This window comes from Heterodontus francisci, chromosome 35, assembly GCF_036365525.1.
Source record: "Heterodontus francisci isolate sHetFra1 chromosome 35, sHetFra1.hap1, whole genome shotgun sequence".
Lineage (NCBI taxonomy): Eukaryota > Metazoa > Chordata > Chondrichthyes > Heterodontiformes > Heterodontidae > Heterodontus > Heterodontus francisci.
Window position 1 is genome coordinate 43,275,690 of NC_090405.1, and position 16,977 is coordinate 43,292,666.

The 16,977-nt window shown below is 42.4% G+C and overlaps 1 protein-coding gene across 1 annotated transcript in view; it reads right to left on the minus strand.

The window, feature by feature from the left end:
• Positions 1–781: 781 nt before the first annotated feature.
• rec114 (REC114 meiotic recombination protein) overlaps positions 782–16,977 on the minus strand; it is a 43,676-nt gene continuing 27,480 nt past the window's right edge. Inside the window, exons 5-6 of the mRNA XM_068015436.1 lie at positions 15,240–15,320; positions 782–1,138 (exon numbers count right to left, since the gene is read on the minus strand). Coding sequence (XP_067871537.1) covers positions 974–1,138; positions 15,240–15,320 — 246 coding nt within the window. The 3' untranslated portion in view covers positions 782–973. The remainder of the gene's footprint in view (positions 1,139–15,239; positions 15,321–16,977) is intronic.

Consider the following 16,977-nt stretch of genomic DNA (forward strand, 5'->3'; position numbering starts at 1 on the left):
ATACTAAATTCCGCCGTAATTACATTTACTCATTTATATATTCCAGAGTACCTGATATTCTTCTTTGTTCACAACAGACAACGGCTGCAAAAAAGAACAGGTTTTACTGTTTATTTTACTTCCCTTCCCCCCCCGAAATATTTCTCGAAAACAAAAACATGAATCTTCCTAAATTAAGGCTGGCTTTGTACAACACTGTCTCCTGGTGTTGAATTCCAAGATTCTTTAAATTCAGTGATTCATGTTTAACAAAGTACATTTGCTTTATTGCTTTCATTCCTTATTTATGCCTCTCTTCAGTTCTACTCTCCTGTTCTATAGTATCTCAGCCAAGTGGGCGTACTTGCGATGTGACCGTCGAGAGCAAGTTTCCTCAGGCTATTTAACCACACAAGGCATCACAGCTGCACTCGATCCCAACCTCATCTTTTGTCCACACCAACACGCTTTCAGGGTTGTAACTTGATTTGCTTTCAATGTCTTAGCCTGGGACATTGAGCACAGTAGCAGTGACCCAATTGGCAATCCAAGGGCAAGACATCAAACGTTAAACCAAGAACTGGCCTCTAATAGCTTCATGTCACACCAGCTTATGTCTCTACCTGCGAGGTCAGCAAACAGGGAAAGTAACATCACTAAATAGAAACACAAAATGTACAGCCTGAACTGAAGTTATACACATACCTTAAAAACTTATTCACAGTTTTAAGAACATGAACAAAGTCACCGAATTTGACTTAATGAAAATAAACAGATACTTAAAGCTTAAATTCGTTCAAGAAAGAATTTATTATTGTTTAAAGACACTAGCAATCTAATGATCATAAATAAAAATGCCTAAATTTAACAGTTCTGTCACAGATAAAGTAAGGAACTCTAGCGTGCAACAAATTAATGACAAATGTAGAGCAATTTCCTTCCACAGCTGTATTTGGCTCTTTGCCAACTGGAGGAAGGCCAAACATGTTTCCAGTCACTCGGCTATCAACTTTTTAAGTTCCTGCTCCACCTGTTCCACAAATGCTGGGAAGCTCTGATCCATTAGACAGAGTCGCAGGAAAGGACCTAGCTCTTCTGTGTTCAGTGATGACTGCTGATAGGCCAATGGCAGCTGAGGTGGTGTAGCTCCCAACATGGACTAGGAGAAGAAAAACCTGAGTTATAGAATTGAAAATGTTTTATCAGATCTAAATGTCTGTAACTGAATTATGCTTTCTCCAGGTTCCATACAAAGCTTTTGCCGGAATGCAAACTACATCAAATTAATAAAACCCAAAAATAACTGATTTGCAACTTAAAGTTAAAGGAAGATCAACTGTTTAGCTTTTCATGTGTTTATTGATGACAGAGCCTCAGTTTAAAAGTTAATGCATCCCTGTGACTTTTCCAGGTGTGTACAATGGAATTAAAGAAGAAAAATTTATGCCATTTGACGCAAAGTAGTATAGTAACCTGGGAAGTTTTCTACTGCTTGCTGCGTGTTACTGGAAAGATTTTGCCTGGTAATTACATGGTAGAAAATTTTCTCTGGTCATTTCCCCTGTTCACAGTGTTACGTGAGTGCTTCCTTTTTTTTTTGTACAATATGTTTTAAAGAATGTATAATTGAATTTTGGACATTGAATCATCTGGAGATTGCTGAACGTTGTGTGAAAAAATAAAATTGAAAGCCAACAGAAGATTGGCTAGTAAACAAGTACTGGAAAGCATCTGATTTCAAGTAAACACAGCAGGGGTTGTGTCCTGATCTGAAGGGACAGACTTTTACAAGGAAATGACAAGCCAAGATTTATGGTCGTCATAAGACTTGTGTCTGGAAAAAGTTGGTTTCAGTTTTGAATTGTTAAAAAGCCAATTGGTTTGGCTAAAAACAGAAGGAAGGAATTGCTGTGTGCCTGCCAGAAGACAGCTGACATATTTTTCTCTTTGAAGAATCCCTGCAGCAAGTTGCACTGTTGCCTCCTGTATTTGAAGAAATGCTGCATGTTTGCAGAAACCTTGCATCTTTGAAGGAACTTTGCATTGAATGTGAGAGAATTGAAACCTTTGTTGCTGCACACCTGATGCAAGACCAATGTGAAGCCTTCTGTGCTGAATCTCTTTGAAAGCCTACCCAAAGAGGCCATGAACATCGCTCGGAAAGAATTGTTCTAGGAAGATTTCATTGACAGCCACCTATTCGCCTTTGAGACACCTTGCCAATTCAAAGGACTTCCATACCTTCTTTTCAGTCTAAGTGTTCTTTATTCCTTATATTTCTTTGTAACAGCTGTAAACAAAAATCCTTTTTTCCCCCCCAGTTAACCAATTGTGTATGTATGTGTCTTGTGTGCGTGAGGGCTAGAATAAATAAGGGACTTTAATATTTCCATTGGTGTGTACGTTTTACTTCATTATTGGTCAAGACTTGCTTTACAATAAATGGGTAATTTTTGCTGTTAAAGAAACCTGGTTGGTGTGCTTTATTCTGGAAAAAAAAAGAGTATCTGATTGACGGTTTCGTAAGTAGAAAAATTTAAATATATGTTGTGACCGATAGAGAAGTGGGACTGAATTAACAATGCACTCCTCCCGCCTCGATCGTAACAACAGTGTAGTGGAAATATTTTCTCTGGTCATTGTGTTTTAGTTGGAGGATTTCCTCTGGTTACTGTACATTAGTGGGTATACTTCCTTTGGTCACTCTAAATTAGTGGTGAGATTTCCTCCAGTCATTTAGAAACACAGGAAATAAGAGCAGGAGTAGGCCATCTGGCCCCTCGAGCCTGCTCCGCTTTCAACTAGATCACGGCTGATCTTCTACCCCAATGCCATTTTCCCACACTATCTCCATATTTCTTGATACCATTAATATCTAGAAATCTATCCATCTCTGTCTTGAACATAACCAATGGCTGAGCCTCCACAGCCCTCTGGGGTAGAGAATTCCAAAGATTCACCACCCCGAGTGAATAAATTCCTCCTCATCTGAGTGTTAAATGGCCTACCCCTTATCCTGAGACTGTTTGCCCTGGTTCTAGACCCTTTCCAGCCTGGGGAAACATCCTTCTTGTTCCTACCATGTTGAGCCCTGTGAGAATTGTGCATGCTTTGATGAGATCACACCTCATTCTTCTAAAGTCAAGAGAATGCAGGCCCAGCCTCCTCAGTCCTCATCATAGGACAAACCCACCATCCCAGGAATGAGTCTGGTGAACCTTCATTGCACTTCTTCTAAGGTAACATGTGTGCAGGAGGGTTTAAGTTCAAGGCAGACTATGAAAGAATCAGAAAGGAAGGATAACTCAGGAGATATTAGAGATGTTGGAAATCATGAGGGTAAGAAAGCTAGCATAAAGGCACTTTATCTGAATGCTCGTAGCATTCGTAATAAGGTTGGTGAGTTAACGGCACAAATCATCGCGAATGAATATGATTTGGTAGCCATTACGGAGTCATGGTTACAGGTTGGTCACGACTGGGAGTTAAATATCCAGGGGTACCAGACTATTTGGAAGGACAGACAGGAAGGTAAGGAAGGTGGTATAGCTCTGATATTCATGGACGACATCAGGGCGGTGCTGAGAGATGATATAGGTTCTATGGAGAATGAGGTTGAATCCATTTGGGTGGAAATTAGAAACTCTAAGAAGAAAAAGTCATTGATAGGCGTAGTCTATAGGCCACCAAATAATATCACATTGGGGCGGGCAATAAACAAAGAAATAAGTAATGCCTGTAAAAATGGTACGGCAATTATCATGGGGGATTTTAATCTACATATAGATTGGTCGAACCAGCTCAGTCAGGGTAGCCTTGAGGAGGAGTTCGTTGAGTGTATCCGTGATAGTTTTCTTGAACAGTATGTAATGGAACCGACGAGGGAGCGAGCTATCCTAGATCTAGTCCTGTGTAATGAGACAGGAATAATTAATGACCTCATAGTTAGGGATCCTCTTGGAAGGAGTGATCACAGTATGGTTGAATTTAGAATACAGATGGAGAGTGTGAAGATAAAATCCAATACCAGGGTCCTGCGCTTGAACAAGGGGGACGACAATGGAATGAGGGAGGACTTGGCTAGAGTAGACTGGAAACAAAGATTTTATGGTGGGACAGTTGACGAGCAGTGGAGGACTTTCAAAGCAATTTTTCAAAGTGCTCAGCAAAAGTATATTCCAGTGAAAAGGAAGGACTGGAAGAAAAGGGGTAATCTGCCATGGGTGTCTAAGGAAATAAGGGAGGCTATCAAATTGAAAGAGAAGGCATACAAAGTGGCCAAAAACAGCATGAAACTAGAAGATTGGGAAAACTTTAAAGGTCAACAGACAGCCACAAAAAGGGCTATAAAGAAAAGTAAGATAGAACATGAGAAAAAACTAGCACAGAATATAAAGACTGATAGCAAAAGTTTCTATAAATATATAAAACGAAAAAGAGTAAACGTTGGTCCTTTAGAGGATGAGAAGGGGAATTTAGTTATGGGATATGATGAAATGGCCGAGGCACTGAACAGGTATTTTGTATCGGTCTTCACAGTGGAGGACATTAATAACATGCCAGTAATTGACAAAGAGACGAACGTAGGTGAGGACCTGGAAACAATCATTATTACGGAAGAGGTAGTGTTGGGCAAGCTAATGGAGCTAAGGATTGATAAGTCTCCTGGCCCTGATGGAATGCATCCTAGGGTACTGAAAGAGATGGCGGGAGAGATAGCAGGTGCACTGGCGATAATTTTCCAAAATTCACTGGACTCTGGGGTAGTCCCAGCAGATTGGAAAACAGCAGATGTGATGCCACTGTTTAAAAAGGGAGGTAGACAAAGGATGGGGAATTATTTAACCTCTGTAGTGGGGAAGATGCTTGAGTCTATTATCAAGGAAGAAATAGCAGGGCGTCTCGATAGAAATTGTCCTGTTGGGCAGACGCAGCATGGGTTCATGAAGGGCAGGTCATGCTTGACAAATCTTTTGGAATTCTATGATGACATTACGAGCAAGGTGGACAATGGGGACCCAGTGGATGTGGTATACCTAGATTTCCAAAAAGCCTTCGACAAGGTGCCGCACAAGAGGCTGCTGTATAAAATAAGGATGCATGGTGTTAGGGGTAAAGTATTAGCATGGATAGAGGATTGGTTGACTGACAGGAAGCAGAGAGTGGGGATAAATGAGTGCTATTCTGGTTGGCAATCAGTCACTTGTGGTGTGCCTCAGGGATCGGTGTTGGGTCTGCAATTATTTACAATTTATATAGATGATTTGGAGTTGGGGACCACTTGTAGGGTGTCAAAGTTTGCAGATGACACTAAGGTGAGTGGCACAGCAAAGTGTGCAGAAGACTGTGAAACTTTGCAGAGGAACATAGATACATTGAGTGAGTGGACAAAGGTCTGGCAGATGGAATACAATGTTAATAAAAGTGAAGTCATTCATTTCGGTAGGAGTAACAGTAAAAAGTTGCAGCATGCTGCTATGCAGAGGGACCTGGGTGTCCTTCTGCATGAATTGCAGAAGGTTGGTCTGCAGGTACAGCAAGTAATTAGGAAGGCAAATGGAATTTTGTCCTTCATTGCTAAAGGGATTGAGTTTAAAAGCAGAGAGGTTATGTTGCAGCTGTATAAGGTACTGGTGAGGCCACACCTGGAGTACTGTGTGCAGTTTTGGTCTCCTTACTTGAGAAAGGATATACTGGCACTAGAGAGGGTGCAGAGGAGGTTCACTAGGTTGATTCCGGAGTTGAGGGGGTTGGCTTATGAGGAGAGACTGAGTAGTTTGGGATTATATTCATTGGAATTCAGAAGAATGAGGGGGGGATCTTATAGAAACATATAAAATCATGAAGGGAATAGATAAGATACAAGTGGAGAGTATGTTTCCACTGGCAGGTGAAGCTAGGACAAGAGGGCATAGCCTCAAGATTAGAGGGAGCAGATTTAGGACTGAATTAAGAAGGAACTTCTTCACCCAGAGGGTTGTTAATCTATGGAATTCCTTGCCCAGTGAAGTAGTTGACGCTTCTTCCGTAAACGTTTTTAAAGCTAAGGTAGATATCTTTTTGAATAATAAAGGAATTAAGGGAGACGGTGAGAACGCGGGTAAGTGGATCTGAGTCCACGAAAAGATCAGCCATGATCTTATTGAATGGCGGAGCAGGCTCGAGGGGCCGGACGGCCTACTCCTGCTCCTACTTCTTATTATGATCTTATAAGTATAACCTTCCTTCGGTAAGGAGACCAAAACCGCACACAATACTCCAGCTGCAGTTTCACCAAGGCTCTATACAATTGTAGCTAGACGTCTTTACTCCTGTACTCAAATCCTCTTGCAATAAAGGCCAACATATCATTTGCCTTCCCAATTGCTTGCTGCAAGTTATCTTTCAGTGACTCATGAACAAGGACATCCAGGTCTCTTTAGACATTAACACTTCCCAATCTCTCACTATTTAAATGATGCTCTGCATTTCTGTTTATCCTACCAAAGTGGACAACTTCACATTTTTCCACATTATATTCCATCTGCCATGTTCTTGCCCACTCACTTAGCCTGTCTAAAACTCATTGAAGCCTCTTTGCATCCTCCTCACAATTTACATTCCCAACTAGTTTTATGTCATCAGCAAACTTGGAAATATTACATTTCGTCCTCACATCCAAATTATTGATACAGATTGTGAATAGCTGGGACCCCAAGCACTGATTCGTGCGGTACCCCACTAATCACAGCCTGCCAACCTGAGAAAGACTCATTTGTTTCTACTCTCTCTTTTCTGTCTGTTAACAAATTCTTAATCCATGCCAGTATATTACCCCCAATCCCATGTGCTCTTTTATTTACTCACCTCTTGATTGGGACATCATTGAAAGCCTTCTGAAAATTCAAATACACCACATCCATTGGTTCCTCCTTAATTATTCTGCAAGTTACATCCTCAAAAAACTCCAACAGGTTTGTCAAACATGATTTCCCTTTCATAAATCCATGTTGACTCTGCCCAATCCTACCATTATTTTCTAAGTGTCCAGTTATCACATCCTTTATAATAGATTCTAGGATTTTCCCGACTACTGATGTCAGTCTGAAAGATCTGTAATACCCCGTTTCCTCTCCCACTTCTTTCTTACATAATGGCATTTGCTACTTTCCAATCTGCAGGAACCATTCCAGAATCTATAGAAATCTGGAAGATGACCACTAATGCATTCACTATCGCTACAGCCACCTCTTTCAATACTCTGGCATGTAGATCACCAGGTCCAGCAGATTTACCAACTTTCAGTCTCATTACTTTCTCCAGTGCTACTTTTTTTTTTTACTAATACTACTTTCTTCTAGTTCCCCATTCTCGCTAGTCTCTTGGTGCTCTAGCATTTCTGGGACTTTTTTTGTATGTTCCTCTGTGAAGACAGAGACAAAGGGCTGGATTTTACAAGCTTGCCGCCGATTTCGGCAGCAAGCTTCAAAAATGGCAGCCCGCCCATGTGGGCCGCACACCAAAGAGTCTCCACAATTCCAAGCACGGCGGCTCATTTAAATAGTCGGGGAGGGCCGCCCGCAGCCACCCCCCCCCCCACCCCCCAAAACCCCCGATCATGTGGAGGGAGCGGGCTGTCTGCCCCCGGAAAATGATGTCAGCTGCCTGTGCGGAGGAGCTGACGCCATTTTTCAAGGGCTGTTAAGCCCTACCGGCTAATTTCAATATTTAAAGAAAGAATCTACTTAATTCAGTAAAAACATTTCTTTTGCCCCTCTCCCACCCCCCCCATAACAAATAGGTTAATTATCTGCCCTTCCCCCCCGCCCCCCAAAGAAACACTTAGCTTTACCATCTGACCGCCCCACTCCACAAACTGCATAAACTTTAAACTATAAGCCTTCCCACCATCCCCTACACCCATAAGGTTAATTTGACCCTGCCCCCCCCCCCACACACTGATAAATTTACCTCCTTCCCCCCTCCCCACCAGTGTTGCGCCTCGTTTCCCCAGACGGCGACCCGAAGGCATGGGAATGCCAGCTGCCGGGCCGAAGACTGCAGCGGGACATCAGGAGGCGCCGCAAGTTTATTTACTTCAATTAAAGTAACTAATTTAAATATTCAAATTGCGGTCCTGTCGCTCAGTGGCGGAGAGGCCACCACGGTGTCCCACCGCTGCCGGGAGGATCGGGCCGGGCCCTGCTGGCGTCGAGGTCCGTGGTGGGCCTCACCCGGGGCTATCTTCAAGCCCTCCCAGCCACAGATCCCGATGTCAAGGGCTCCTTAAAATCCAGTCCAAATTATTTGTTTAGTTTTTTTTCCTCCAGGTGTGTCATTTCTAATGAAATTATAAAAAGCTATCTTAAGAACAGATTTGATTTAATTAGATATGGTATAATATCGCTAAAACACTGATGTGTAGCTGTGCAAAATTGAGCACTGACTGGTCTCTACTACACACTGTAGTATATTCAATCATATAGTCGTTTAATGCCCTTGTTATGTCAGGAATGCTGCTGTGACTGAGGCATAAAAAATGTCAACTCGTACTCTGGCAAGGTGATACCGGCTCGCTTGTAGTGCCGGAGAGAGTACTATGATGGTTGCCGCCCACTAGACTGAAGGAAGTTGTCCTATTTTGCCAAGTGAATGGACCAGTGTCATAAAATACCTGATTATGTTGCAATATCATGACATACACTAGTTTCTGGAATACTGCGGAGTTTCCGGCTATTAAACTAGAGCTGGCACAATGCTGCAGCAGTGACCAGACATCCAATGTTAAAACATCTATTTGGTGGATTTCACTGGAGGCACAAAAATGAATAGACCAGACCTTTGGTTAACTCCCTAAAGAGATACAGAACAATGCACTCATCTTAACCATTTCAGAAATAGACTAAAGTTCAGATATTATAAGAAAGAATACAATACTGACAGACCGAGAATATAAGATATTTGTTATACCATCTCCCAATTCACCCAAGTCTAGCCACACAGTAACTATAGTCAATAGATGCAGACGCTGATCTAGGTAGAAGTCATGGCTTTAAGGTTGGTGCAGGCCAGGAAAGGCTCAATTTTATTAATGCTATGAGAAACTGTTGATTTTTCCTATCCAAGTTGAGAATAATCATCCTTCTCTAAAGTAATTTGTCACATCTCTTATCTTTTAACACATCAAGGAGTACAAACAACAGGTGATATATTATGACACGGTAGAGTAATATTTGCTTCCCAGTTGAATGCAAGAAAATAGAAATAGAAACAAGCCTGGTTGGGGAGTCCAGAACCAGGGGACACAATTTCAAAATAAGGGGGAAGCCACTCAGGACCGAGATGAGGAGAAATTTCTTTACTCAGAGGGTTGTGAATCTTTGGAATTCTCTACTCGAGGGCTTTGTAAGTTCAGTCATTGAGTTTGTTTAAAGCAGAAATTGACAGATTTCTAAATACCAATGACATAAAGGGATATGGGGATAGTATGGGGAAAAAAGGCATTGAAGTGGATGATCAGCCATGATCACACTGAATGGCAGAGCAAGCTTGATGGGCTGAATGGCCTACTCTTGCTCCTATGTTCCTAAGATCTTTTCATTCTCACCTTTCCAGTTCTTGCCTTCAACCTCCACCTACATTTGTCCCTTTTTATTGATTACTTTTTTCTTCTTCTGTCCTTAATTGTTGCATCAGCAAGTTTAGAATTAATGTAGAGCCCAAAGGAAAAAATACTTAAAACATTTTGAAGAGGAAATATGTGACACAGTGAAGGCAAGAATAAAAGAAAGCAAACTTGCACTTATAATAGTGACTTTTCATATCCGAAGATGCTTAACATCTAATTCCTTTTGAAGTGCAGTCATTGTGCAGGCAAAGGTGGCACACAGCAAGATACCACAGGCAGTAAATATGACGACTTTCTTTTTAAACTTCTGCGTGAGTTTCATATTCAGCTCCCTAAGCTTTCATGAACTGAATCTGGGCCAGTCATTTTCGTGTTCAGACTGGGCTCAAGTCTTCAAAGCAAAATCACAGAGAGCGCATCTGCAGGAGAAGGGCAGTGGCAGCGGGAGACCCAGCACACGGAGAGCGGACCGGCATGAGAAGGGCAGCGACAGATAAAAACCAGCGGCAGAGAGCCCCTTCTACCTGTTTCTACCTGTCAGAGCCGAAGTGTGACATCGCAGGAAAACAGGCAGGTGACTGGTGGGTATGTCTTCGGTGTCTCTTTTGATTGACCAAGTGGTTTAAATCAAGAGACGTTATTACAGCTGAAGAGTAGTTAAGAAATTCACTTTTAAAATACTTAATATCCAAATTAATTAATTAAATAGAATTAAGGATGGCTGGGCAGGCGATGTGTTGCAGCTGTAGTACGTGGGAGCTGGTGGATGCTGGTGCGATTCACGACGGCCACATCTACAGCAAGTGTTGGCTGGACCTTCGGCTCAGAGCTGTTGAGCTGGAGTCCGAGCTGCGGACACTGCGACACATCAGGGAGGGGGCACAGATACATGGACACGGCGTTTCAGGAGACAGTCACACCCCTTAGATTAATTACATCAAATTTGGACCAAGCTCAGGGACAGGAGGGTGTGACTACGTGAGGCAGGTATGGGGATCCAGAATTTAGCTTTGGAGGAGCCTCAGCCACTGCCCTATCCAACAGGTACGAGGTTCTTACTCCCGGTGTGGACGAGGGCACGGACATCAGGGAGGATAAGTGAACTCAGCACAGCACCGTGGTTCAGAACGTCATTCAAGTGGGGGGAAGAAAAGAGAATTGAAGTAATAATAGAGGATAGCAATAGTTAGGGGAAATAGATACTGTTTTCTGCAGCAAAGACAGGGAGTCCCAAAGCCTGCGTTGCCTACCTGGTGCCAAGGTTAAGGAAATCTCTTCTGGACTCAAGAAGAACTTTGAGTGCAAGTGGAAGGATCCAGTTGTCATAGTCCACGTAGATACCAACGACATAGGTAGGACGAGAAAAGAGGTTCTGCTGAGGGACTATGAGCAGCTTGGGGGTAAATTAAAAAGCAGAACCACAAAGGTAATAATCTCCGGATTACTACCTGAGCCATGTGCAAATTGGTGTGGGGTAAATAAGATTAGAGGGGTAAACGCGTGGCTCAAAGATTGGTGTGGGAGAAATGGGTTCCGACTCATGGGGCACTGGCACCAGTACTGGGGAAGGAGACAGCTGTTCTGTTGGGACGGGCTTCATTTGAACCATGCTGGGATCAGTGTCCTGCGAATCGTATAACTAGAGTTGTAGATAGGACTTTAAACTAATTAGTTGGGGGTTGGGAAGGGTTCAATTGAAGGGAAGTTCAAAAAAGTCAAAAAGAAACGCGAGAGCAGAGGTGCAGGGTAGTGAAGAGGCAAACGGTACATCAAAGCAGAAATTAGAACCAGAAGGAGTAATAATGGTAAAAAGTCAAAGCTTAAGGCTCTTTATCAGAATACACGCAGCATATGTAACAAGATAGACGCATTGACGGCACAAATAGAAATAAATGAATATGACTTGATAGACATTACAGAGACGTGGTTGCAATGTGACCAAAACTGGGAACTCAATATTCAAGCATATTCGACGTTCCGGAAAGATAGGCAAAAAGGAGGCGGGGCAGCTTTGTTAATAAAGGAAGCTGTCAGTGCGCAGATGAGTAGTGATATAGGTACAATAGATCGTGATGTGGAATCAGTTTGGGTGGAAATAGGGAATAGCAAGGGAAAGAAGTCACAGGTGGGAGTCATCTATAAGCCCCCAAAGAGTTGCCTCACTGTAGGACAAAGTATAAATCGGGAAATAATGGAGGCATGTAAGAAGGGCGCTACAATTGTCATGGGTGATTTTAATCTGCATATTGACTGGACAAATCAGATTGGCAGAGATAACATGGAAGACGAATTTGTAGAGTGCATCTATGATTGTTATAGAGCAATATGTCGCAGAACCTTGGGGTGGCACAGTGGTTAGCACTGCAGCCTCACAGCTCCAGCGACCCGGGTTCGGTTCTGGGTACTGCCTGCGCGGAGTTTGCAAGTTCTCCCTGTGACCGTGTAGGTTTCCGCCGGGTGCTCCGGTTTCCTCCCACAGCCAAAGACTTGCAGGTTGATCGGTAAATTGGCCATTGTAAATTGCCCCTAGTGTAGGTAGGTGGTAGGAGAATGGTGAGGATGTGGTCGGGAATATGGAATTAATGTAGGATTAGTACAAATGGGTGGTTGTTGGTCAGCACAGACTCGGTGGGCCGAAGGGTCTGTTTGTGCTATATCTCTCTATGACTCGATGACCTACCCTGGAACAGGCTGTTTTAGATCTAGTACTGTGTAATGAGGTAGGATTAATAAGAGATATCGTAGTTAAGGATCCTCTAGGGGGGTAGCGATCACAACATGGTGGAATTTCAAATTCAGTTTGAGGGCAAGCAACTTGGGTCTCAAACCAGTGTCCTCAACTTAAACAAGGGCAATTACAGAGGCATGAAGAAAGAGTTGTCTAAAGCGGGCTGGGAAAATAGATTAAGGGGAAGGTCAGTGGCAGACATTTAAGCAGATATTTCATAACACTCAGCAAAAATTTATCCCGGCCAAAACGAAGGACTCTATAAGAAGGATGAACTACCCATGGTTAACAAAGGCGGTCAAGGAGAGTATCCAATCAAAAACTAAGGCATACAAAGTGGCGAAAACTAGTGGTAGGCCAGAGGATTGGGAATTTTTTTTTTTTTAAAAAGGAGCCAGCAGCAGATGACTAAAGCTAACAAAGATGGAGAAAATTGATTATGAAAGTAAATTGGCAATAAATAGAGAAACAAACGGAAAGAGCTTCTAAAGGTATACAAAAAGAGAGTAGCTAAAGTGAGCGTGGGAGCCTCGGAGGATGTGACTAGAGAACTGATAACGGGGAACAGGGAAATGGCAGATAATTTAAACCAATGTTTTGCGCTGGTCGTTACGGTGCAATACATCCACAGATATCAGATAAGCAAGGAGCTAATGGGAGGAAGATCTTGTAACAGTCTCTATCATGATGGACAAAGTATTCGACAAACCAATGGGACTAAAGGCAGACAGGTCTCCAGGACCTGATGGCCAACATGCAAGGGTTTTAAAGGAAGTGGCTGCAGAGATAGTGGAGGCATTGGTCAAAATATTTCAGAACTCACTGGATTCTGGGAGGGTCCCAGCAGATTGGAAAACTGCTAATGTGACGCCCCTATTCAAGAAGGGAGGGAGACAAAAAGCAGGAAACTATAGGCCAGTCAGCCTAACATCAGTCATTGGGAAAATGCTAGAATCTATTATTAAGGAAGAAATAGCAGGACATTTAGAAAAGCTTAGTGCAATCAAACAGAGTCGACATGATTTTGTGAAAGGGAAATCATGTTTGACAAATTTGCTAGGAGGTCTTTGAGGATATAACAAGCAGAGTCAATAAAGGGGAACCGGCAGATTTAATGTATTCAGATTTCCAGAAGGCATTCAATAAGGTGCCACATAAAAGATTATTACACAAGATAGGAGCTCACGGTATTGGGGGTAATGTATTAGCATGGATTGAGGATTGGTTAACACACAGAAGGCAGAGAGTCGGGATTAATGGGTTGTTTTCAGGTTGGAAAGACGTAACTAGTGGAGTGCCACAAGGATCAGTCCTAGGGCCTCAATTATTTACTATCTATATTAATATCTATATTAATCCATATTAATGTCAGTTGTCAGCAATCGCCAGAGCTAGTGGACAGTCATAAAGGTGGGGCTAAAGTGTGGCGAGTCGAAGAGACTTAGCAGTTGGCAGGAAAAAAGACAGAAGCGCAACGGGAGAGCCAACTGTGTAACAGCCCCGACAGCCAATTTTTTCTGCAGCACCTGTAGAAGAGTCTGTCACTCTAGTATTGGCCTTTATAGCCACTCCAGGCGCTGCTCCACAAACCACTGACCACCTGCAGGCGCTTACCCATTGTCTCTCGAGACAAGGAGGCCAAAGAACAAGAAGAAGAAGATATTAATGACTTGGAGGAGGGGGCAGAGTGTCATATATCCAAATTTGCTGATGATACAAAAATAGGTGGGAGGACATGTGATGAGGACATAAGGAATCTGTAAGGGGATATAGATAGGTTGAGTGAGCGGGCAAAAACTTGGCAGATGGAGTTTAATGTAGGAAAGTATGAGGTATGCACTTTGGTAGGAAGAATCAAAAGGAAGATTATTTAAATGGACAGAGACTCCAAAAAAGTGCAACAGAGGGGAATCTGGGTGTTCTTGTGCATAAAGCATAAAAGGTTAGCATGCAGCTGCAACAAGTAATTATGGCGGCAAATGGAATTTTGGCCTTTATTGCTAGGGGATTGGAGTTTAAAAATAGGGAAATCTTGTTACAACTGTACAGGGTGTTGGTGAGGCTGCAGCTGGAGTACTGTGTACAGTTTTGATCCCTGTATTTAAGAAAGGATATACTGGCATTGGAGGCAGTTCAAAAGAGCTTCATTAGGCTGATTCCTGGGATGAAGGGGTTGATTTATCAAGAACAGCTAAACAGGTTAGGCCTTTATTCATTAGAGTTTAGAAGAATGAGGGGTGATCTTATTGAAATGTAGAAGATTCTGAGGGGGCTTGACAGGGTATATTTGAGAAGATGTTTCCACTCCTGGGGGAATCTCGAACTAGGGGACATAGCTACAGAATAAGGGGACACTCATTTAAAACTGAGATGCGAAGGAATTTCTTCTCTGAGGGTAGTGAATGTCTGGAATTCTCTACCACGGAGAGCTGTGGAGGCTAGATCACTGAAAGTAATTAAAGAGAAGGTAGATAGATTTTTGAAATACTCGGGGAGTTGAGGGCAATGAGGAGCTGGCACGAAAAACGAGCCAAGGTCTGGGGCAGATCAGCCATGATCTTATTGAATGGCGGGGCAGGTTTGAGGGCCGGACGGTCTACTCCTGCTCCTATTTCTTATGATCTTATGTAACTGTAATTTAGTGTTAAATCGTGAGTCATGCTCAGAAGATGTAAGGAAGACTGCTGTGGCTTTCAAAAACAATTTTAAATCTCGCAACCTGGAGTGGGAAATGCCACATTGCTCTACTTGATTGGAACAACAAGGAAAGAGTTTCACTCTGCATCAAATCTGCTCAGTACCTTTTCTGAGAGTACCTGTTGTCTATACCTGACTGCAAAAAGTGAAACAAGCTTTGATTCAAGACAACAGATTTGATACAGCGTAAAAAGCAAAAGGCATACATAGCTGGCTGTCTCCACCTACCTTTGCCAGTTGTTTGATGGACATCCTACCCTCAGGAAGGGTGCTTTGTATTACTGTTTGTCCCTCCTCTGTGCCATGCCCCTGTCATTAAAAAATTAAAAAGCAGGATCTTAAAATACTAAGATGACAAAATCATTTTGGGCACGAGTACCATGTCGTGAAAGTTAAGAGTCAAAGCTTTGTATCTGTGCTGCACAAAGCTAATGCCGGCACGACCAGTATGATAATTGCGACATTTGCTACCGACATTAACCAAAGCTCATCTTGCAATAGATGGGCTACCTTTTCCTGTGTTGATCCCTGTACAAATCATGAACAAGCCACGCGAGAAGCCAGAGGCGTGATTCTCTCTCCGGCTTCCTTCTTCTGCTGGTTGCTGCCTCCTCGCAGCAGTACAGCTGACACTGGAACCTCAGAGCAGCAGTCAACGTGAACCCGATCTAACTATTTTGTATACACTATACATCAAAATGCCAACACACTCAGGCCACAGTAAATGCCTATGTTATCATGTCTTTGAATAATTCATGACTCTAGGGAAACTCCTTGAATAAAACTGATGGCAGAATTGCCTAGCAATTACTACTCAATCATGGGAGAAGCCAGTGGTTCTGTTCCTGCCTGTAACCTTCTCTTCTGCATGTATATCCACTCATTCTGCCTTCAACGGGGACAGATTTATTTTTATTTCACAGAGATTTAAAGCAACAATTATTCAGTTCTGATGAATGAATTTATGTAGTTAAAATGTTTTTTCTAACAGATATAATCTCTGATCGGGTTCTGGATTAAGCAGAGATGATTATTCACTCTTTCGCATTTAAAGCTTTCCTGGCACAAAAATTATTACAACTTAGAAAAATGAAAACACGTAGACTTACCAGCTCGGCTGCATTTGTTCTGACCTCCCAACCATGCATCTGTGGATGAAGCTGGTGTTTGGTTTCTCTCATTGGAGAGAGGCAATAACTAAAGATCTCTATGGAGATGGGGCTATCCCAGTATTCAAAGCAATGATGAAAACCTTTTATTAAAACAATGGGGTCTGCAGTTCCAAATAGGAATCCTTCACAACTACTATTAACCCTGAGCTAACCCTGATTTCATTTCAATCTTGTGCTCTCTCTCACTCAGTGAGAAGCAACAAGAGGAAACTGTTGGAAATCGACTGTTGAGAAAAAAATAGAGCAATGGAGAAAGAATACAGCATTGGAGAAAAGAATGCGAAAGTTGGATAAAAGAGGATGGGAAGAAGTTAGAGAAAAGAAAGTAGTTCACAACACCAAGTCATTTTCTCCAGCACATGTGGAAGACGCAGATGTCAATGTCTTACATACAAATATCGTGGCTGGAAATTTCATAGCTAGGATTTGTCAGACGGTGACAGCTCTTTAAACTAACCAAACTTCAGCTAAATGTGTATTGTAGACTAGTTCAGCTCATGAAACAAAATTTCAGTCCTTTTCCACACAAAGCAGGAATGGTCTACAATGCACGAAATTACAGGAATTTCATGACCATGCAATTAAAAATCTAATAAAAATAATCCCTTATTGTTTTTTGAATTATTTCAGACATTGAACAGCAATCAGAATGCTCGTCCACACTCACATCCCATTTAAACATTTAACTTCTTTTTTGCTCTTGGGCAAAGAATGATTAGGTAAGGCTCTATTTATCATTTTGTCCTGCGATGGTCACAGTCCTTGGGGTTACAGTGCTCCTGCAATGGTATTAA